Raw genomic sequence first — 23933 nt, forward strand, 5'->3', positions numbered from 1 at the left:
TTGCCACGATTCATTCATACACCGAGAGCATCGAAGCTGCTCCAGTTAGGCACTATGGCATCCGTCACCTGAAATTGTTTGTAATCGTAAATACACAGCCAACCTAAATATCTTACTATTATATCTTTGTTTTTGTGTGTGGAAGTAAGGTTATTTATTTTACTCTAGATGTAAAATGTACCGGAAGGTACAACTTCACACTGCATCATCTTTTCTCAAATCATTAGTCTCTAATATGATACCACTTTGTACGCTTATGTAAAATGCTGTATATAGTTTCTCCTCCCTTTTACTGTGTGACCGATCGCTCTTTTTATCAATGACCTCATCTGAATAAATGTATATAAAAGATTTGTGCAAGTTTCATGAAACTGGAACTCAGAGTCACTTCTTGTATAGGACACTGCTAAGTGTAGGCTTTGAAAAAGGACCCTACTTTGGGGAGTTGTTTCTTCTTTCACAGTGCAATGATGCAACATGTTTTTAATATAAATGAATGCCGAAATAGAGTATAACAGGGTACCCAAATTTAAAAAAAAATCGAAGGTGGTGTTTTTTTTTTATTCGCATTGGAATTTTTCTTTGCTTGATTTTTTTCCCATGTTTGCCTAAATATATTGTAACTATTGTGTCACTCAGATACCTTATTTATTTTTTCAATAATAGCCATATATTAGTAAAATAATGTCTGCAAGTTATGTAATAATGATTAAATTATTTCATGAGATACAGATTTCCAAATTTTGCCATTTGTCGTTCGAGCAGGCATGTTTGGCAATTTTTAGAAAACTAAATAAATTTTTAATAAATATTATTACTTTATATTACAAGCAAGTTGTACTCATAGTTTGTTTGTAAAAAGTTTCAAAATTCTCCTAATTTTATTGTTTTAATTATTCACTTTCAAACTTGCCCCCTCCATCAGTGCGCGTTATTGCAACTGTCCACCTCTCCCTGCCTTACGATTTTTTTTGTCTCCAAATTTTTTTTCTGGTCAAAACTAAGTGTGGATTCGTTTATACCAGACACTAGACAATGTCATATAAAAACATCAGTTGATTTAAAAATGTCGACCAGCCACCCTTTGGTCGATCTTATCTGAAATCACCCAACTGTTTCACGGAGCGAGCTGACGTCATCATTTTGAAGCGGCGCGAAAACGGCACCTAGTTTCCCCGATCCTTCGATTCCATTGGCTAACGCGCGTCGACGGGGCTCCCATTAGCCGCTGCGCTCGTCAGTTTCCACGACCGCTCACCCCATGGCGCTGCGTGGGGTAAGCAGCACGCCGTTAACACGGAGCGTCCAAGGTCAGCGTGCCCAGGGGGGCACGCCACCACCACCTAGACAGAAGGCCTCCGCGTGGTTTCCTCTTCCTCTATGAAACGTCATCACAGTCGGATCGTGCTCGGTCGTCTATTGGACCCGAGTCCGACCTTCGACGCGCTGACTGGCAACGAGCCGCAGCCGAACACTGACGCAGCACTCGTGCCCAATCTCTCGCCTCGATCGATCTGACTATGATGGCGCGTGTGGAGGCCTTCTGTCCAGGTGGTGTTGGGCACGCGCGCTGGCCGGTGACGAAAAGTGCGCAGCAGACGAAAAAGGGAGCGGACGAGCAGACGACAAAGGGAGCGGGAACGGCTTGCATGCTTTCGCATTCACAGCTCATAAGAAGTGTTTAGGTGTACCTCGTGCTTTTTTTTTTTATGCACCTATATTTTCTGGATCCGCGGCTTTTACCCTTTTGAGTATGCTATTTAATATCGCGAAATTGAGAATAGTTATTGTGAAATCGGAAAATAAAAATGATGCCAAAACCAATATTCAAATATGCCCGCGCTTGGTTTTGCACTGAAGTCATGGCAGGCAGGAGCCTACATCTCGCCAGTCGAGCAGGCAGTCTAAAAAATGGCCTACGCCGAGCATTCGTTTCGTGCTTCTGCGCGGGTGCTGGAGCGAACTTCCAAAACATTCATTTGACACTATTGAACTGCTTGTTATCAGTTGGGAATGAATCATATTGTCCCCATCCTGCCACTGGCGTCACTTTTCTTTTTTTTTTTTTTTTTTTTTGCCAGTAAATATTTTTAGTTTGAAAACACGATGGGGACTTAAATTGTAATAATAATGATAATAATCATCTTTATTTTCAGGGAAAACGTTACCCCGTGTGGCCTTCAACGTTGGGATAGAAAGGCGAGGGCCGTGCGCTGGTGCACGTTAGCCTGCCACCCAAAGAATTTCAATAACTTCGAGCAAAAAAAATATATATATATATGTATATTGAACTAATATTTGGGATGCTCTTTCAGCGATGTGTGTAGTGTGTTTAGGAAATTTTCAGACAAATCGGGGACCACGAAGAGAACGCCGATGCACACCTCCTAAATACATCTGTACCCCGCGGTAGTACACTCTACCCGTGGTAGATAAAGCGGATTACGCGTCCGCTAGGCACATTTATGCACACAGTGTTAGCGTGGTCATAATGTTTTGTATATCTATCATTAGAAACATCAGCACTTTACAAAGCCCCCTAGAAATTCTGGGTTTCGGTTTCAGTTTCTCTTCGAATGACAGCGTTTAGCCTTTCTGGTCTGGCAACGCTGCATCTCGCGCTTTCTCGTTTCGGACGATACTTAGTTTTGTAATGGCGGGCCTGTTTTAGCGGAGCTGGGTGACGATGGGAGAATTAAGTTATGTTTCTAAAGTTGTCGTACCACTCGGCCCGGTCTACTGTCATGCTATGTCGTCGGTCACTAGTGGAAACAGTTTACGAATAGAAACGCACCCGCCATGGCAGACGCCGAGGCTGAAAACAAAGTAAAAAGTGCAGTGGAAGCCTGCGTCACGGCTCAAGCGATGATAGATATCAATTCCGAGCATCTCGATGGGCTTCGAACTCAGTGTGCAACCAGCGTGGAATTGACCCAGAATGAAATAAGAGCACTCGAAGTAAGTGGACTCCCCTTTTTTCCACTCCTTCGCTTTGTTTTAGGACGAGCTATCCTTAACTGGGTGAACCCGGTTTCCCAATCAAACTTGGCTTGAGAAATCGGGAGCACCTACAGATGCTCCTTCGAGGTGTTTCGATAACTGTTTCGAAAAATGTTTAGCGAAAGGAGTGTGGGCAGTATGAAGTGTCACCCAGTTTTTGAGTTTCCCCACAGATCCACGTATTTCTGTCGCCCCGTATTCGTTTCCTTCCTGGCTATGGCGTGCCGGCTGCTTTGATGCAGCGCATATTGGAGCCGTAGGAACTTAACATCGAACTATTCGTCGTTTACTTCCTGCGATCATATTGTTTGCGATCACTTCGTTTTTGCGAGGCTGTGGAGCTATTCCTTCCGTATTACGCGAACGCTAAGTGCTCCGTGGGCTCGTGCGAACTTCCGTATCCACTCGCTGCAAGTTTTAATTCGTGTCAAGGGTGACTGGAAAGAGGCATTAAATTGCTCGCCCGGAGCGAGTCGCTGGATTCGCATTACAGGTAGTCAGGATGCTTAATAGGCATTCCAGGACACCACTCTGTAATTTAACGCCGCCCGAGAGTTCCTGGGTAAACTGAGCATAAAAGACTGCCATTCTGAAGACGTCGAAGAAACCCTAGCGTAGGCGTTCGGAGACAGTTCGATGTAAAACGCAGTGTCCGCCTGCATCGTTATTATTATTTTACACGAACTGACCCATTCAAGGTGCTACCGATTGCCGATGCTTGCAATAATACATGTTCTGTCTTTGAGTCGCATAAGCTGCTGTGTCTTAGAACATGTGCCTATTCTATGCCCATTCATTACTTTTTTTCATAACGAAAAATTTGCATTTTCAGCTAATACCATCTGTGTATTGCGTATGTAGGTCAGTGTTCAAGAGAGGTCCCTTCTGTCCATATTTTTTTTTTACCTGTTCATCGTGGATGAGATCATATTTTATTTGGTGATGCATCGAAGGCTTAATTTCTGCTCCGCATGTTTCTTTATTTGTTGTCAAGGTTTGGTGCTTTATGATTTTTAGGTTTTTGTGAACATGAAAGTGAATGTGTTTCTGCGCTAGACCAGCTTCATCATAAAGCTTGTGTAAGATAGACGTATCCTGGATATAGACGCAATTTCCAGAATTTTTAAGGCTGCTCAAACTGCTGTCTGGTATTTCAAGAATGACCAGTGAGGTGGTGAAAGAAATAGACCATTCCAGAAATATGCAGCAGCACCATCTTTGCCAGCACCACCATCTTTGCAACACACTACAGCAGTGATTTTACATATAGCGCATGATGGCATACCCACGAATAGGAGGAGCGGTTCATGTTGGTTTAGCATCTTGCAATTTGAGAACGCATAGAAAGCAGGACGATAACAAAACCAGGAACCTGTGAGCTTTATTGTGCATTCATTTTGCTTTCCGTTTCTTCTGAACTCACAGTGGTAAGAAACAAGGGACTGTGTCGGTTCCAGGATGTACGGAGCATGCGAACTGGCTGAGGCGTACCTCAGAATGGCCCCACAATTATCTGCACCACGTGGTGCAATAAGGAATTGCCAAGAGGCCTTGAGGAATCCTCTAGAAAGTTTAATTGCTTGTCCACCTTGATGTAATATCTTACAAATGGGCACATTCCAGTCTTTCCCTGTAAGCCCCTCCAAAATCATTGTGAAGGCTTTTTGAGCTCGGTAAAAAATTTTGTGCTGTTGTGAATTTACGAATTGCTTTTATGACATCTACTTGCAGACAAAACTAATCAAGCTTTTCAGCCGTCAAGTAGTGGCTAAGAAGAAATATGCCGGCACCGAAAATGCTAACGAACTTCAGCACTACCCCAAGTTGGTGCTCTGGCTCAAGGTGGTCGGGCTGTCTGCGAAATCCATTGAGGTACTTGTAGAAACCGTTGCTCGCCGCCTGAAAGAGGTTTTTCAGTTTTGAATAGGCTTACCTTTTTGACTGTTCTGATTTCTGGCCTTCTTTATGGGCTGTAGTTGAGCTAGTTACTTCATGTTTTTTTTTTTTTTTTTTTTATGTCAACAGCTGAACAGCCTAGACGAAACACGGGGATAAGAAATGAACGAAGAACACCGGTGCCTTTGTCCATTTTTTACCTTGATTTTCCGTCTCCTTGTCCAGCTGTCCACAGTAGCAAAAAATGCTCATATTCTGTCTTCCTTGTTGCCAGAAAAAGAGATGTGCAGCAATAGGTCAAGTTTACCGGTTTGAAAGGGCATACCAGCTGATTGTTGTTCTTTCTTAAATTTTCCGAATCTCGCAGTACCTTTAGAGGTTCCCTGGGGTTTTGTTTTCCCGGCATGATGATGCACTAACGTGCCTGCATATTAACTCTCATTTCAGTAATTACAAATTTGCTAGTTTTGTGGCAGACAATGTGGCCTGGCTCTGGATAGAGGTACACTCACAAATTCCGTATCGTCCGCACATCCGCAGGGGCTGTCAAACAAGCTCACCACCTTCGACGACATGCTGGAGAAGCCGGAGCAGGAGGTCAAGGGTTTCCTCAGCGCAGTCAACGCCCGAGAGGAAGAGAAGCGGAGGTTCCTCATTGCCATGCGCAACCTCAAGGCGTACACAGGTAGGTGCAAGGCGCAGGGCTCCGATTCCTCTCCTCTTGATTTGCCGTTCATTACATTGTCGCGGCAGTTTATTGATTCACTGGTATACCCCAACGTAAAGAGATCCAGTTATAAGCTAGGGTTCCGTGTTTTTCAGTGCACACTTTTGTTGGGGAACAAACAAAATAGCATTTATTTGCGCTTATGTTGAAGCAAACGGGACTCAGAAATGGGATTTCCCAACCCCAGGGAATATGCGACTGACCACAGTACTGTAAAAACATTCCGGGACAGACTCGAAGAGTGGAACGGGACAGTGGACATGCTTCCCGAAGGAAGAAGCAGCCTTACAGACAGTTGGGCAGGGTTTGTGTTATGTCTTAACACAGAATAAAGCCGTAGATAAATATTTCTGTCTGTGAATCTGTGAAGTTTTGGTTTTTCTCGTTCAGGGATGGATCTAATTTAAGGTCTTCAGGTTTTCTTCGATTTTGACAAAACGAACCTGAGGGTTCCTCCTCAGGGTTTATTCATAGTTACCGAAAACACAAAACCCCATCCATGGGTACAAAAAAAGGGCAGTATGACGATATGATGATGATTCATTCATTCATTCATTCATTTGTTTGTTTATTTTATATGCTGATGAACAGCTGATGCCTTGATAATGAAGCACGCCAGGGAGAATGGAAATTAGTAGTGATGGACCGAATCCGCCGAACTTCAGATTTGGCAAAGTTCGGCACATGCCAAACTTCTGAAGGAAAGTTCAGCAAAGATTCGCGACAATGCCATGGATTGCAAATGGACGCCGTGCAGTCACCATCGTATAGTGTAGTACTACCAGCGGTTTTGGCGAGATGTGGAGTAGGCAGGGCGGTAGCTCTGCATTTGTGAGTCTTTGCGTCTTTCCGAGTGTGGTTCTCTTCACATACACAGCCCACTGTGCAAGTGGCAAATAGTGTGGCACATACTGGATAACGTGATTTTCATTTAACCTTTGCAGTGATGCAACGAGGTAGTTCAAGCATTGACTTACAATTAATTTAAAGCACTCCTCGCAATTATAACAATCCTCTTTTCGGCTCACAATTCATTTGTGCCAAAACAAAATAATATTACATTTTAGTTAGCATTATTTCGCAGTTTTCCATGTAGCTGCATAAAACTAAACACAAAACTATCATGCTCGATGTTGTACATCCGACGTTCCTAACTCTTCCCATCTTAACCATGCGTGTGTGTCTAACACCGGAAATTGGATGCAAAGCTGACATCAAGGGACTCAAATAAAGAAACATACATAGTTACAATAATATTGTTATCTCTTCTGATGAAGGTTCAGCAGCCATTGCATTTGTTTTCGTACACGAACAATGACTCCCGGAGAAAGAAAGAACGCAGTGTTATTGCCTTTATTTTAACAATTTACACACTTGCAGGCTTGCACTGATAAGGACTCAAAATTGAAATTCTCGTAGTGTGATTCGTGACTGCCCAAGTACTACCCAACCTCGTTGTCACGCCACTTCTGCAAGAAGTCACTGTAAAATTGCCAGTAGACACACAAAAACGACACTGATACAATTATCTTGTAGAATATCATCTTAGTTAGTAATAACTGTGTCAATATGCATTACATGTTGCATTTAGGTTAATGAAAAAAAAAACAACAGATAAAACAATTTTTTGCCAGAAAGAACTAAATATCAACATTAAGTCTGGCAGCCATGTATATTTGCCGAATCTTTAGAAAAGCTAGTCAAAAGTTTGGCTTTGCCGATTCCTAAGATTCTGCGCCAAATTTTCAATTCGTCCCACCATTTCTGCTGCATCCGTCCGTATGGCGGGCGGACAGTGTAGGGAGGGGGCACCGGCCGAACACACCTGAAAAAATTACCGCATCTCCACGTGGTGAATGATGTTGATTGGGGGGAAGCTCTGGTGGTGCTGATGATACTGATTTTGTTCATAGGTATTGCTGAGGGTGCTGATTTTTTTTAGCCTTTATTGCTCATAGGTAGTGCTGAGTTCCGGGTTGCGTTTCGACTTCATTAGCCAATGCATGCAAAGTTTAACGCGATTATATGCTCATTTGACCGCAGCGCCCTCTCCATTATAGACGTTCAGCGGCTAGATGCAATGTTTCCTCCATGACATCCCCCAGCTCTTGAGTTACTACCACATCACAGAGCCCCCTACTCGTCCCGCAGTCGTGGCCGAGTGGTTAAGGCGATGGACTAGAAATCCGTTGGGGTCTCCCCGCACAGGTTCTAATCCTGTCGACTGCGCAAACATTTTTTTCTTTTTTTAAGAAAACGGATGGGATGGCAATCGATGTGAGCATGGACGCCGGACAAAGCGTCCATGCGTCCAACGTGTTTTAGGAGCTTCGCCCCTAAAACACGTTGGACATTCTAGGAGGCTTGTTGACCGCGGTTTCCGCCGCAGACCGCCAGCTGCGCGGGGACGTGGGCACGGAGGTGGACCTGCACTGGGACTCGTGGGACCGGGGCAGCGTGGGCCAGCTTCCCCGGCGGGTGCACACGTCCGTGCCCTCGGAAGAACTTTGCGGCGGCTCCCGGCTCGAGGTCGGTCGTGGGGGAGGCCGGCCTCCGACCACGCCCCCCCCGTCCAAGCGTCCCCACGCCCCGGCGAGCCTGGGCATGCCCGATGCCCTGCCGCTCACCAAGAGCCGCTCGCACGAGGCGCACCTTGAGAACCGGCTCGAAGGGGGCCCCGAACCGCAGGGACTGCCGTGAGTGACCTTTGTAGTCCGCTCGACCGCGATTCAGTGTCCGGATCGCACGCTTCCCGCTAGTGTGAATGGTGTCGAGCTTGACTACTGCACTGTTTCGTAATAGGAGGCATGTTTTCTCTTGAAGGGCAACTCCGCTCCATTTTTGTTTTTGAAAAAACGGTGCAGTCCTGTTTAGTATCGCCTAGGAAGTGGGCACATCAAATATGACCTAGTTCTGTCTATATGTTCCTTAAACAGTCCAGCAAACTTTAGAGCGTGCCAAGTTGCCAAAATCGGCCGACTCTAGCGGGCAAATTGAGGCACTAGCGGGCGATTTGAGGCGCAATCAACGGTGCAGTCGGGGCTATGGTATTGGCATACCCAACATTGAGCCATGCTCCGTCTGACTCTACAATGGGCTAGGGCCTGAAGGCTGACAGGCGGAGCACTACCTCAGAAAAGCTTGTATTTGTATTGCAAAAGTGTGCGCGACAGAGATTGTGATATGCAGAGTATGGACAGCACTAATCTAAAGCATATGGTTCTCTGTTGTCATAGCCGCATTTTTATATTGCAGAAGTAAAGGTACATGGTGCTCATTTTCGTAAATATTCGTGCCATATTTCGTAAACATGTCAACTGTTGGGAAAATTTGGAGGGCATGCAGGCAACACTGACATAAAGTCGTTTCGCCTTAGCCATAACAATCCAATTCTAGCGGCGACCGAGACACGTACGAGGCTGACAGCGGTACAGATGAAGCACATGCAGATGGGTCACCAGTCGAGATTCTTTTAGTGTCGTAATTATTCGTGATGTGACAAGTAACTGGGAACACACGTGTAAGTAGAACAAAATCCCAGCAAGCAGACGGAGCTGCCGTGCGGGCTCAGTAAGCAAACGAAAAACTCACCTCTGCATGACGTGTCTTGGCGCACCAATACGTTTAGGGGGACATGGCCTCGGAATTCAAAATTTTCAGAGAGAAACGTTTTTTTCAAAAATGATGTGTTTATGTTCCAAAGAGTGGTTTCAGGAACTTTCATTTATAAACATACAGGATTTATCTCAGAATAAATTATTTTCGACATGTCGGCATCCCTCCGAGTCAGCAGGGAGCAAGTTTTTTGCGTTTTTTATTTAGCGCTGCTTCATACTCGTTTAACCTACCCACAGCATCTCACCTTCATTGGAAGTGCTATTTACTCTAGATTTAGCCTGTAGAAGCTTTCGAAGTTTACAAGTATCAATGGCCAGGAGGACCCAAACATCCAAATAGAAAAAATTCTGAAAATTTGGTATGAGCAATCTTATTGGTTGAGACCCAAAACAAGGTTTACGAGTGCCCCTGCCCAGTGATGTGATATTGTGTCATCTTCAGTAACACCCTTTCACAGTATCTTCCACTTCAGACCATATTCCTGCTTTGCTGCTCTTGCTTAGTATGATTTGCCTTGCCAGTTTATCTGCCAACGAATGCCTGCTATAAACGTTAGCTAGCCTACAAATGACACAAACTGGTAACTATTGCTAGTGGAACAGGGAAGTCTCGAAGAGGAAGGGGCTAACAATGCGCTAGGTGAATTTTGCCTACCTCGGACTAGCAGAAAAGGAAGAAACCTAAAGTTGAAACTTCAAATGCATTTTTCTCAGTTTCACTTTTTGGCGGGAAATGTGGTATGAGGAAATGTATCATTGGACATTTTTAAAGTGTAAAGATTTCATTCGGTGGTGTCCTTGACTGAAATTTCCTGAGGAACAAGTTAAGGTACTCATAATCTGAAAAAAGCTAAATTCTTCATGACAAAAACTGAATATTTTAAAACTCAGAAATTTGTTAAAATTCTCCATTCTCCAGGGATTATTTTCGTCATTCTTGTCCAGGTTGCTTGCACCTTTGCATTTTATTGCATTATACTTATAACCTTAAAATTTGCAAGCTTCACCCTCGTTGGTGTTAGACTGGTGGCAGCTGATAAAACCCGTTTGCTCTACTGATGTCTAACCCCCCGTTAGCTCAGTTGGTAGAGCGCTCCACCTGTAATGGAGAGGTCCCGGGTTCGATACCCGGACCAGGCGGATTTTTTCGGTCGCTCACCAGTCACCTAGCTGTGTTTGGAGATTTATGTTTGTCCTTTGTCCCTCTTGTTCCCATTCTCCAGGGATTATTTTCGTCATTGTTAAAATCGTTTGCTCTTTTTGGGTGTTATTGTTTTTCTCTAGAATTGCATTTTCTACAATTAATTTGTGCCTTAACTTGCACTATGGGTATTCTACTTCACATTAAAGAAAACAGTTTGTGGATTGCAATGATTTTTTTTCTTAAATACATTTCCTAATAAAGTAACTTTTTCCGGAGATTGTTAAGCATAGTATGTTGTAGAATTGGCCTATAAGACTGAAACTTTAGATGTCACCAATCCTAATGGGGTTCAATTCACCCTGAAACTTTGATTCAATTTGAGACAATGGTTCAAAAGTTGACCCTCCCAGGCCATGTCCCCCCTTAACAGAGCAAATATTACGTGGTTTCTAACAGGTTCGTAATTGGACCCGGTGGCCTGTAGGATTGGGCTTTAGTCTATTGTAGGCTGAGACAAAGTATAAACTGCATCAGCATTGCCTTTTTTTTTTCTTTTTTTTTTTTATATGTTTGGGCAACTGTAACAGGTGATGTCGGCAGCGTCTCCTCTCGGTGTTGTGATTGGCGTGACGTGCCTGCGCAGCGCGCTTCTCAGTTTTGTGAGCCATCCGGTCGCCTGCTGTGTCCCAACCGCCGTTGTCGTCTTGCCGGCTGGGATTATTGTCTCTCTGAGTTTAATTTAATACACACTGTGTGTTCAGACTGATGCCGCAGTTGTGCAGACGTCGTCGGATATCGTAGACACCGAAACGTGGTGAAGACTGCTGTGCAGACGACACTTGCGCCTTGCACACTCCCTCTCCAACGGTGGCCTGCCCCGATTCCACCCGTCACTGTGTAGAGGATTGTGTGACCGCTCGTACCACGTGGTAGCTATGTTTTTGGTGGCCCAAGGTCAAAGTTGCCCGACGGAGCCAAAGTTTTGATTTCGGTTTCTAGTCATGTTTAAAGTAAGATTTCACGAAATACGTCCTATATTTTGTAAAGCAAATGACAAAGTACTTTTCATTAGTGCCTTTTAATGTGAAATCGCTTGTAATTTCGAAATATTCGGAATTGAGTGGAGTTGCCACTAGCATGAAATCACGATTCCCACCCGTGGTGACGAGATAAACGGTGAAAAATATGGAGTTGGTGATCTATGGAGACGTGACCACAAAAATTTGATCGAAAATGTCAACACTGCTGTATCCCAAACGAACTCGCACGACACAGGAGCTGATACTACAGATCATGGACAGGGCAAATTTGCGCTTCACGGTGTGATAAAGACGCGGGAACTGACTGCGAATGCGCGTGTCGCAGAAATCGACGTCGCAGGTTGCGGTCGCATCAAACTGCAGTTCTGTCACGCGACAGACGTGCGGGAGCTCACTGCGAACCCACTAAGCTGGGAATGCATTAAGCAATCTCGTCGAAAATTAAGGACAAAAAGAAAATCGTCGAGGTACTCATTTGGCGAAGCATGTATGGGGCCAGAAGCCCCACGAAACCAAAGACGACGGAAAAACGGGACTGTTCAGTTCAGTTCAGTTTATTATACCTCAAAGGCATTTCAGATGAAATGCATTACATGAGGGGGGATCAAATGACATATACAAATAGCAGACGAGTGACAACAAGGTAAATAATAGGAAAACGCAAAAAACTACAAACTAATAGGACAGATATCAAAACATAACATGTAGAAAAAGTAATTAACAGATAAACATGTTAAAGATCAACACTTTTCAGGTGTGCCTTGCAGAGTTCACGAAATGTCTTAGGGTTAGATTCGCATACTATGGTTTCAGGAAAGGAATTCCAGTTAGTAATAGCGAGAGAAAGTGGGGAATTTCTTAGTTCTGGCGAATAGAGGTTTAATTTTTAGGCTGTGGTCATGACGCAAGACGTGAGGTGGTTGGTGATTGTTGGTGTTTCGAAAATCAGAAGAGGAATAGTAAGTTTTGTGAAAAAGCACAAGACAAGCAAGTTGAGCTCTTTGAGAGAGAGGGCATAGGTGAAGGTTGAATTTTAGCGCAGTTACGCTTGATGTTCGTGAGTAGTCGTGTGTTATAAAACGTGATACTTTGTTTTTCACCGATTTGAGTTTAGTAATGAGATATGATTGATGAGGCTACCAATTAAAGCTGCGGGGGAGAAATCGGGCGACGTCGAAGCAATTTCCCACCGGGTCGCGTGGCTGCACCCAAAACCAAAGTGGTTTTCGCAGGACGGACGGAGGGTTGCGGAGACGCCTTGCCACCGAGCCCGGCCTGGAGCTGGCCAACTGCCCACCTCTCTCCCCGAGCCGTTCGCCGCCCTTCGTGTCCCCCGACCAGCAAGGCGACGCCTGCTTTGTGGACGAGCCCGCCGCCCAGCGTGAGTTTGGCCTTCCTGCGACAGAACGGGGAACTCGAATGGCTGGAACTCGCCGTAGGCCAACACGCCGTTTACAAACGAATCCGAGTCTGCCCACCCCAGGCGGGGTCACTGTACTTGCGCAGAAACCAGATTCGCGTGAAGCAAAGCGTCTGCGCGTGTGCCGTGCCAACAGCGGTGCCACCGCAGCGGCGTGGAGCCGTATGTCGTTGTGGAGAGCCACTTGCAGCCTAAGAGACCTGGGGTTTGGCTTATTACGCTCGTTGTTCTTGCCTCGTTGTGGCGCCATTGTCAGTTAACACCGAATGCTCATTAGGTGCGGAGCGATGATGAGGTGCTTGTTAATCAGAACGCCCTGCCATTCTTATCGAGTGCTTCTTGAAGAAGCTTGTTGGTGAAATTACCAGTTCTGGACGGCAGGACGCCCTAGTAAACTCGCAAGAGTAGAAATACATGGGCACTATTTTTCCTCAGGGAGGTGGGGGGGGGAGAAATAGTGCCTGTGTAAAAAACATAGGTTTTTTGGGTGTAAAAGACGTAATGCAGCAGTCATTGTTTGGAAACGCTGTCGGACGGCATACCCCTGGTGTCTGCTCTGAGGCGGCAAAAAAAGGGGTGCGTCACAATCTCTGCTTAGATTTTTAAGAGGGAAATCGGTCGCCCGCGAGTGTTGTTTCGGGTATTTCTAAGATGCTTTGAACCCGTAGATTGAGCTATCATCATAATTGGACAATCTCAGATACCGCTCGAGTATCCGCTGTCCGTGACTAAAGAAAGAGGAGACTGAGACTTTATTTCCAGACAACGGGTACAATTGCGATGAAGGTGCTGGAAATAAAAAGCTGCTAGTCAGCAGCTTTGCACATTTCAGCTCTCCTGAAACTTGGTTCGAGCGATGCGATGACAGCTTATATTAATGCGAAAGCATGAACTGTCCCATGGAGCGAACCGACGTCATCAGTTTGAAGCGCGAAAACGGTACCTAGTTTCCCTGATCCCAAAGGTCCCATTGGCTGGCGCGCGGCGACGAGGCTCCGATTGGCCGCTGCGCGCGTTAGTTTCAACGACCGCCGCCAAATGGCGCTGCGTGTCCGTGCTGCCAGCATGCCAATAAAACTAACAGCCGCAACCCCATGCCACTACGGGCCCCGCGCCGGTTAAAACGGACACTTTGGCGCGCGCTCGGAGGCGTCTGCTGGTCTTGCCACCGACCAACGTGCCGTCGCCTCCATCATCCACATCGTCGGCGGTGCTTCTGCTCGTCTTGCCGACGACGAACATGGCGCCGCCTCTAGCATCCACATTGTCGGGCATTCATGCTTTCGCTTTCACAACTCATAAGAAGTGCTTGGGTGTCTTCCCACTTTTTTATAGACGAACATAATGTAAATGCACGGTCATACAAACACATAGTATATATACCATTTCAGCTAAGCAGGTTAAATATAACGGCATGAAAAAAATTTGCCACAGAAACGATATAAAAAGAAATGAGTATAAAACGACTGCCAAATTTAATTTAAAAACAACTATAAAAGAAACTGTGATGTAATAGGAAAAGGGTGTAAAACGAATCTGCAAAAAATGCCTTGCGACCACAATAAAAAGAGACTACAGTGCAATCCGCTTATAACCATACCACATATAATTATATACTGCTTGTAACAATGAGTTTCTAGTTCAGATGCAACGATAATCAGTTATAACGATTGAATTTTCTGGGTTTTCTCAGTATCCTTATGAGTGGATTGTACTGTATTCTGTAAAAAATAATTTAATATATAGATAAAACAGAAGCCTCGCAAAATGTTTTGTGTGATCCCCCATGTCTTCAAGGTGGTCTTTGAGTCTTCTGATAACTCGTCAACGGTCAGCACTGTATTCGTGCAGTTTGGTCTCGTTGTCGGGCTGCAAAACTGCAGCATGATGCTAGTCTTTCTTGCTGTCTTAATAACATGGCTTCGCTAGACTTGTTTTGAAAAAATGTGGGCTTCGAAAAGCATTGATCTGTGTACCCTTTGAAGTTGCCTTTGTCAATCATCTACCTTTGAACTCTATCAGTGAAGTGTGGTTGGAAAAATTAGTTTTTTTAGACTTCATACTTTTTATGGGGATGAGTTGAGCTAGTTGATTATGATACATTACGGGTGGAACCAACTGAACAATGAAGGAAGGAGAAACAGAAAAGACAACCACTCGCTGGTGGTTGTCTTTTCTGTTTCTCCTTCCTTCATTGTTCAGCTGGTTCCACCCATAATGTATCATACTTTTTGTAGCATTTTTGCAACCAAAGCACCTTTCCAGGTGTCATCTCTGTGTTAAAGTGTTGTTTCTTTGCTGTTCCAAGATCAAAGTTGTCACACCAGTCTTATAATGGAACAAATCTGTTTCCCATGGGGCAAGTTCCACATTATGCTACAAAATTCAAAAGAAAAGTCAGGTTTCTAAAATTCAAGTTATTGATTCTTAGACTGCTCAAAGTCAGAACCTGGAAAGCTGCTTCGTGTCGATTTATTTGGCACATTCACCTAGCAAATGCCAGCGGAAGGTTTATCACTGGGCATCCTCGGATGTTCCTTATTATTTGAGGAACATCTGAGGATATTCCTCAGGCATCCTGATCTCTGTGACGTTCCGCCGATACAGGAATGGGGCCACATTAATTGACAACCTCATTCAGTTTCACGCTAGGTGAAGGAGGTGATTGAACCTTACCGAGTTCGGTCCTATCCCTCTCTTTTTCAGCCGTCGTCCCCAGATCACCGAGGATGCATGGAATGGCTCACGCCATTCACCACAGGTATGGTACCGTCGCATCCCAGATCCCTTTGTTGTAGTTTTAGGAAGTTGGTGATTGTCGGAAGGACAGATTCAAACCAGCTTACGTCAAAGGCCAGTGGGGTTTCCAAGCAGTTCAACCAGGGTCTTCTGGGAATGCTGCAGAGTTGATGCACACCTCTGACGCTTACCACAACACACTTCAGATGTCATTGAAACATTTACCGTGACATCGGTAGGCTAACTGCTGACACCCAGAGGGCATTCTCCTTCAGTAAAGAATCGTAGGAATGGCATTTGTGCCCAGTTGTTTTAGTTGCCGGTTGACATGTTTGTGCTTGAGTGGTGCTTAAACTTCCTTTTTATTTTTTTTTTTTTTCTTGCTTATTTTTTATTAGTTGAGTAACCTGCATACTATTCTGTTTCATGTACTCTGAAGACCAAAGCATAGGTTTAATGATACTGGCCAAGGATAGCTATGTTTATCCCTCTGCTCCAAGATTGGCATGTACAGTCGAATCTCGTTAATTCGAACTCGAGGGGGACCGAAAATTTGTTAGAATTAAACGGAGTTTGAATTAATGCTCGGCGGCGCAAAATGTTCGAATTAACCGGCGCGGGCGTTTGAGCGCTCGAATTATTGGACGTTTTCGCCCATTGAAATACGTATAGTGTAATCCGGACCACAGCATCAGTTCGAATAAACCGAAAGTTTGAATTAAGCGTGTTTGAATGAAAGAGATTCGACTGTATTCACAAATTTCTTGCGAGTTTTTTGGAGCATTCTTTTTTTCCAATGAAGTGTTTGCGTTACACGGTGAGAACCCGATAGACTCCTTGAGATTCTGTCCTGTCATCCCGTCTGCAGATTTACCTCCAGCGTCAAAGTCACAACGTGCCAGCAGTGTGACAAGGCAATGTTCTTCGGCTACAAGTGCAAGGAGTGCAAGTGAGTGTCTGTTTGCTTGCGCGTGTGCTTGCATTGTAGTCATCGTGTAACCCCTTACTGGGGCTGACTTCTGGGGAAGCTCTGAGAGTTTTTGTGGTCGTTCATTTTAGCCCACCTACGGGGCAAGCCGGCCGTTGATCGTGGATTCCCATTCCTTTCAGGTTCCGGTGTCATAGGGACTGCATGGACAAAGTGCCGCCGTCGTGTGGGCTGCCCAACGAGCTGGTGGACGTGTTTGCAGAGCACATTCAGAAAGGAGGTACGTTCCCTTGCGAGACGTCCTCAATGGTATTCAACAGCCGCGGAAGACAGCGAGGCCGCGGGAAAGCGCGAGGAGGCCTAAAACAAGATGACAGCGGGAGTCATCTCGAGCAGAGCCGGCGGTCGCTAGAAGACTAACATTTGTTTACGTGCCTAAACATACGCCCCGTGCATTTCTAATACTTGTAGAAACCAGTCTTCTACGGGCATAGTTTTAGAGACCAACGCGCTGCTTCCAAACAAGCCCTTGCGAGGTGTGGGCAAATGTGCAGCTTCCGCTCGAGGTATGGGCACTGTGCCTGCGCAAGAACCAGATCCGCGTAGAGTGAAGTGCCTGCACGTGCACCCCGCCAATAGCAGCGCCACCGCAGCAGTGTGACGTCAGCGCCGTACATTGGTCTATAGCAGGGGTGGCCAAATGCAGCTCTTTGCTGGTCACGGTGCGGCTCGCGGATCCCCCTTAAGGGGACCCCCCTTACCCCTTTCTGCGTTCCCCCCCAGGAAAGAAGGAAAGGATTTCAGAACACAGATCAGCTTGCGGTTGGGTAGCCTTGTGCCCTCTTGCAGTCAAACCGCTTTTCACTGGTATGTTTCCACAGAACCTGTTTCTTCCATTGTTCGAGTGGACAGGGACTATCAAAACATGCATGCACTTTGGCTTGGGGTCGAGGAAATGGTCTGTCTCGCGGCCTTTGTCACTCGCCGGTGATATTTGTCCGCTTTAGGTAACAGATGTTCCTTCCATTTGGTTTCTTGTTGAAGGTCGCGGAAGCCCGGGTTGATCAGCTTCCACTAGTCACAGACATTATGTTCAAGTTCACAAAGGACCAGGAACATTTTCATTGCTATGTTGACCGGCTTGCAGTTGTGACCTGCAAGCTGCTTTTTTATGCTTTCGGGGAGGGGGGGGGGGGCGGGGGGGCAGGGGGATAACCAAGCAGCGGTGTTTGTTTTGACCCCCCCCCCCTTTACGGCGGCTCTTAGAAGTTTCGTGGTTTCCTTTGCGGCTCTTAGGCCGGGTCAGCCTGGCCACCCCTGGTCTATAGTTACAGTTTTTTTCTTTGTTTACTCGTACGTAGATCCAGATGCCAAAGCAAGTGTCTCTGCGTCCGACGGTCAGAATTTTCAGTTGTTCGATATGCTTCCACTGCCTTTCATCCGGGTGGAAAGTGCCCCGACGCCACAGTGTGACGGTTGGTCAAGAGAATGAGCACAGGGTAGATCAAGAGCAGTGGGAGCATCCTAAAAATGCAGTTCTCGCGCAACAGGGGGGAGTAAAGACGGGAGTGGAGCACAGCAAACTTTAAGGGCCGACATCGGTGGCCCAAGGAGATGGAACGAGAGAGAGGGCAGGAAAAGAAAGCAGACATTATATTAGGCCAGTAGTTGGCAAATTTTTTTATCCTGAGGAACCTCCACCTGGCCTCGAATGGTAACCAAGGGTCCACCCCCGGCCTCACCATTAGTGCAATAAAACAGCGCTGAATCCAATGGCCCTTGTGAACAACAAAGCAGATGCCGCTGGGAGCGTTTGGCTTAGAGTGTTTGGCAGAGAACCCAAATTGACTGGAAGTGTGCTTAAACTGGGAAAACGCTTCACTCTTGCATGAAGGCAGTGAAGGAAATTTGAGAACACCCGAGGGTACTCTGTGAAGTTCCTGCGAGCTCATTCTGAGAGCCCATGTGTTGGGCCTATTTGTTCTGCTGCGGAACGCCTAACTTGTGCAGTTGCTCGTCCACTTCAGCTTTTTCACGCAACACCGGACACCTGCGCTCTCTCATAAAATAAATCTAGGAAGCCCAAGTGCCGAACTTGCAAACAATATCAACGGAACCCCCCAATTTGGGCGCCCCCAAGACCACTGGCCTTTCTACAAGGCATGTCCGAGCGTTGTTTCGGGCAGAAAATGTTTTTCTATAAATAACCCACGAAAGGAGTGCAATTAAATAAACTTTTCAAGGAGATGTCTCAATGCAGTGCTTTATTATGCTCAAACTTCACGACTGTGGGCTGAAAGAAAAAGATTTAAGCGTAAAAAGTTTCCTTCTTCCCTATGTATGGGAAGAAAAATGGTAAAAACTGTCTCGTTGACACCGCTACTCACAAATGGTGCCACGCACGCTCGGATCTGCTGGGTCTGATTTTGGGCATTTTTCTTAAAGAAGCTTTCACGTTCATGCTTTATGGTGTGCCAACTTTGAGGAGCAGCAACAACAACCAAACGGTTTTAACCACTTTTCTCATTAAATTTTTCAAAATTGTTTTAGGCTTAAATATTTCTCCTGAAACCCAGGCTCGCAAAAATTTAGTACAATAAATGCGTTAACTAAAGACGCTTTTGCGAAAAGTTTCATCGGACTGGATTTGTCGGTTTATTTATACTAATTTTTTAACGCTCGAATGGCGCTCTCGGAAACATAGGGAACCTTCCATTTCGAGGCGGCCGAAATGTGCGCGAGTGCAGCAGACCTCCAGACTTACTACGTGGACCGCACGCTGTGCAGGAATCCAGTCGCCTAACCACAGCCAGCACTTCGGCAGCCCGCTGCACGTGGTGCCGCGGTCGGAGGGCGGCCGAGGCGACAAGTCCCTGCGGCACCACCCGGCGCTCATCAGCATCCCCCCGTTCCACCACGGGGCGGACTCGTCGTCCAACACGTCCTCCTGCAACTCGTCCACCCCCTCCTCACCCGCCTTTGTGCTGGCCCCTCCGGGCTCTCGCCAGAACACCCCCTCGTCGGCATCGCGCATCCAGCAGTTCCACTTTCCGGGTGAGCGGTCGCTGCGTGCGCTTTGTCTGTTTGCGCATGCCCGCTGTCGCAGGGGCTGGCTCGCACACTTTCGTTTTAATTACGCTGCCTGGAACGCGTTGTCGGCTGGCATGTTTGGTGTTCTCTCCGGTCCGCGTATCCAAAGTAGTCCCGAAGTAGCAACGAACGAGTTCGCAGAAGCCAAAGCCTTTAGCTGTCAGATGTCGCCATCGAGTTGGAGTGACCTTCAGCACAACAGGTGTCTGCCACGTCCGCGACAGCTGTCGTGACGCCGCCAAGGTCGTGGCCGGTGACGGCGCGGCACGCCTACGGCGTCGTCGGGCAGAAATAGAGGGACCATTTTCTAGGATGCGGTGAACGCACCGGTCAGAGACTCGTCCCAGGCACCATAGTTTCAATGTGACCGACTGCGTCGTCATTCCTCGCCTTCCATTACTGCGTGTTGTGTGGAGCTCGGTCGCTATGACATCCGCCTCTTCGTAAGCGGTCATAATGTGTACAAAGCTGCCCACCCTCCGTCTCGCCCTCAGAAGGCTGTCGCAGATGTTACGAGCCGTCCCGGCCAGTCGAGCTCCGCGAACATATCACGCTAGTGCACGGCCCACGAAGGTCGCGCGACCCTCGCGCAGCATTGGATCGGTTTCGGCGGCTCTCAAGGTCGTCCTTTGCGAGGTGAAACGGAGCTTAGCCCCGGTTAGCCTGGTGCCGATCAGCACCTCCCCGGGCTGCCGTCTAGGTGTCTAGAGAGGTGTGCTTCTTTCCCCTCTCGCAGACATTTCGGTCACGGAGAAAGAGCTTCCAGCTCCGACCTCGTCGCTTGCCCGCAGCGAGGTGGTGGAGTCCCTCAAGTCCACGGACAGCGACAGGACCGTTTCGGGGACCTCGGGATCCGGCAGCATAAGTGTAAGGCCCGCACTCGTCGGGAAGCGGACGAACCGGGGCACGAGCTTTGTTGTCTCGAATCCCCCCCAAGCCTCCTGGTTTGCTCGTTTCCTTCCGTAGGTACTGCCGGTGATGAGCCCTCTGTACGCTGAAAACAAGAGGGGCTGCTTCGGTTTCGGGAAGACGGGGTTACATTGTTCGTAGATTCTATAGTACTATAATGTCCTAAGAGACGGCCCGCTTAAGATCTAGAGAAAATTGGGCGAAAACGAAGAGCATAGGCCAACGTTCGGCGTGCGACCAAGAAAAATTTTTAAAAGTGTTAGTTGCCTGTTATTTCGGAAACCTGTTATTGCACTGGGAGGGCGACGAAGCATAGATAACCGTTCTTTTCCGGTCAGCGACATTCACTCGTTTCCCGCCATAGCCAACTGGCCCCATTTCAGCCGACATCATTGTCGTACTAAAAAAAAGTCACCTTAGGTGTTTTTAGAGACAATTAGCGGGTCGTGCCAGAAACGGGGTGCGGGTTTTCTTTAGGGGTATTAGGGCAGGTGCCGGAACTCCCCATGCCACGTTGTGGCGCCGTACTGCGGGACGGGTTCGTCGTCGCCTAGCACGATATGGTTTGCAAACCTGCGGTTAAGTGCAAAGCACTTGGATAATGGTAACAGCATGCTTCTTAGATTTTAGCAACAACAGTTGCTGTGCGCTGTCAGCCGTCGTCAAAGCAGAAGCATTTGAATAGTCGGTCACGGAGGAGTGGAACGATGGGGTAACGCTCGCCGCAAAGACGATTCTGTGGAAAGGTCCTCTTCAGCACGCTCGTTGTTCCCGTGCCCATTGCTTTTTTTTTGGGGGGGGTGGGTACCGGTGCTCGGAGTGATATTTCTGCGTCTGCACGCTGTTCCAGACCGACTCGGAGAAAACTCTGGCTTCCACGAGGGTGGATTCTCAAGACAGTCAGGTGTCGGACATGGATCCGACGGACAGGGCGTGGCCACGACAGAACAGCGTACGTATCCGCCACGTCTTAGCACGGGGGCGGCTTCCATGAGCTAGGCATCACATTATGAAAGAGTGTGCGTCACAGTAAATCTCCGCACGGCCCCTAAAGTCCTACTAATTAAGTATGATTTATAAATAACGGTAATAATTAATTGTACATTAAAACATATATGCGCCTTCGCGCCATGCACTCTGCGTGCCCCAAGGTTCTGCGTAGGATTTACAAACATTTAAAAAAATGTTTAGAAACATGAAATTTAGTCATTTTGGTGACATGTAATGGGGTCGCTTCAAGCAAAATCCTGACGTATTACGAAGTCTGCGCTATGTAATAATGTGCTTTTTATGACATTGAAATGCTCATTTAGAAATCAAGAAAATATTAGCTTTCTTTTTGTATCGCATAATCAATGTTTACATAAATTGCTGAAGTCTTGGAACAGGTTGCTATGAATTACGCAGTTTCATGACTGTGCTGTAATTGCTTACATTTATGACAGCTTGGGAAGAGTCATAAATGTCACAAGTTTGAATAAAAAGGATGCTGGCCTGTTCACTTTTTGACTTCAGTTGAAGTAAAAAAAAATCGAAAAGGTCAGCTTGTAAAGTGTAATTGCAGAAATTACTGCTGGCCTCCTAGCCTACCCATCTTTACCTTAGTACTCTACCGACAAAAGCACCGAGGTAAAGTTAAAACAGTGGAAACCAACGCGGGGCAGTTTTTACTGCTTTAACCATTTGTAACCTTACAAGTGTGGTACGCCCTCAAAATACCTAGTTTGTGCGAACACTCGTGCGGGGAAATCATTTTCTAGGGGCCACATATTTGCGCAGGATTTCTAAGCCATGTACTGCGTTAGTGTTGGGTGCTACAAAGTTGTTATTCTTGTCATGTTGTCCATGCCCCCTGGACATCAGAGCGTAAGGAATTCAAATAGGTATCCTCAAAGGATGGGTCATGAAACCGAATGTTGCGGCACTCTTTCTGAACTCAGCATAATTGATGAAGCAATTTCTTTTCAGCTTTCTTTACGAGAATGGGACATACCCTTTGACGACGTCCAAATCGAAGAGAAGCTGGGAGAGGGACGCTTTGGGAGCGTGTACAAGTAAGACAGACGCATGAATCTTTACGTACAGATATAACCTCCGTGTGTTCAAGGAAAGGTGAGAGCATATCTCACAAACGCACCGGTTCTCGTTTGCCGCAGGGGAAACTGGCACGGGAGTGTTGCGGTGAAAATGCTCAACATGGATCACATAGACGATAGGAAAACCCTGGAGACCTTCAAGCAAGAAGTAAGCCCCCTTTGAGCGCACTGGGCCCCCGTCTCTTCACTTAATCGTGACTTGCCAATTCTTCCTCTTCAAGGTGGCAACCTTCCGCAAGACGAGGCACGAAAACTTGGTCCTCTTTATGGGTGCCTGCATGAAGCCACCGAAGCTTGCAATCATCACGAGGTGCGCCTGCACAGTTTTTGCAGTTATGTTTTTGAAAGTGTGAGGCAATGTGCAAAGTGCCAGGTGTTACCAACTGCAGGATGCAAATATCTGTTTCTTATTGCTTCGTTTATTGAATTGACAGCAAGTTGCTGCTAAGCCGTGCTCCTAAAGTCTTCTGTATGTGACTTAAAATAGCCTCATTGGACACGTCGTCTGCATAGTTCCTGCTTTTAACTGATATGCCCTCATAAATATATGGGTAGCAGCTCTTTTGAGATCCTATACTAAATCCGTGCCTCTGACCTGCTTCGTTAGTTTCTTATAGTTTACCCATGTAGCCGACACGCCTTTGTAGATCATCAGGCCAGCTGAATTAAAGTAAACATACACACAAAGAAAAGACCATACACACCGCTTCATACATTTTTGGGTAGCACATCTATTATGACATTCAAGCAACCTCATCTGGCATGCCTCCACTGCAGCATGCTAGTTGCCCTTCGTTGGTTTGGCAATTGAAACCCCCATTTCTGATTCGAACTTGTTACGATATTCATTCATTCACCCTTAAAGGTCCTTTTTGGAGGACATTCTACACGAGGTCACGACAGGAGTTAGAAATTCTTCCATGTACCTAACCTGCAGTTTTTTCATCTTTCTTTCCTCACAGTTTGTGTAAAGGCATGACACTGTATAGACACATACATCTACGAAAGGACAAGTTCAACCTCAACAGGATTAGCGGCATAGCCTTGCAGATCTGCCAGGTGAGTGAACAGACCAGCATCCTTCCATCCTCTCGTCCTTAGTTGGTCAGAGTGAGAGCGGGCGTCTGGAGCGTGGTTGCGGTCACGTTCCAGGGAATGGGCTATCTGCACGCCCGCGGCATTGTACACAAGGACCTCAAGACCAAGAACATCTTCTACGAGAACGGGAAGGTGGTCATCACGGACTTCGGCCTCTTCTCCGTGACTAAGCTCTGCCACGGGAACCGGTGAGTTTGCCAGAGCACATCTAGCTTGCCTTTCTGTGCGT

General features: G+C 46.6%; 1 protein-coding gene across 1 annotated transcript in view; it reads left to right on the forward strand.

The window, feature by feature from the left end:
• The first annotated feature begins 2633 nt into the window (after window positions 1–2633).
• LOC120842769 (kinase suppressor of Ras 2) overlaps window positions 2634–23933 on the forward strand; it is a 41940-nt gene continuing 20640 nt past the window's right edge. The window contains exons 1-16 of the mRNA XM_040213944.2: window positions 2634–2958; window positions 4732–4872; window positions 5437–5581; window positions 8013–8319; window positions 12657–12805; window positions 15551–15605; window positions 16452–16532; window positions 16694–16791; window positions 19299–19565; window positions 20338–20468; window positions 21361–21462; window positions 22479–22564; window positions 22667–22754; window positions 22828–22916; window positions 23569–23665; window positions 23759–23892. Coding sequence (XP_040069878.1) covers window positions 2800–2958; window positions 4732–4872; window positions 5437–5581; window positions 8013–8319; window positions 12657–12805; window positions 15551–15605; window positions 16452–16532; window positions 16694–16791; window positions 19299–19565; window positions 20338–20468; window positions 21361–21462; window positions 22479–22564; window positions 22667–22754; window positions 22828–22916; window positions 23569–23665; window positions 23759–23892 — 2129 coding nt within the window. The 5' untranslated portion in view covers window positions 2634–2799. The remainder of the gene's footprint in view (window positions 2959–4731; window positions 4873–5436; window positions 5582–8012; window positions 8320–12656; window positions 12806–15550; window positions 15606–16451; window positions 16533–16693; window positions 16792–19298; window positions 19566–20337; window positions 20469–21360; window positions 21463–22478; window positions 22565–22666; window positions 22755–22827; window positions 22917–23568; window positions 23666–23758; window positions 23893–23933) is intronic.

This window comes from Ixodes scapularis, unplaced genomic scaffold (assembly GCF_016920785.2).
Source record: "Ixodes scapularis isolate PalLabHiFi unplaced genomic scaffold, ASM1692078v2 PGA_scaffold1__304_contigs__length_218370807, whole genome shotgun sequence".
Classification (NCBI taxonomy): domain Eukaryota; kingdom Metazoa; phylum Arthropoda; class Arachnida; order Ixodida; family Ixodidae; genus Ixodes; species Ixodes scapularis.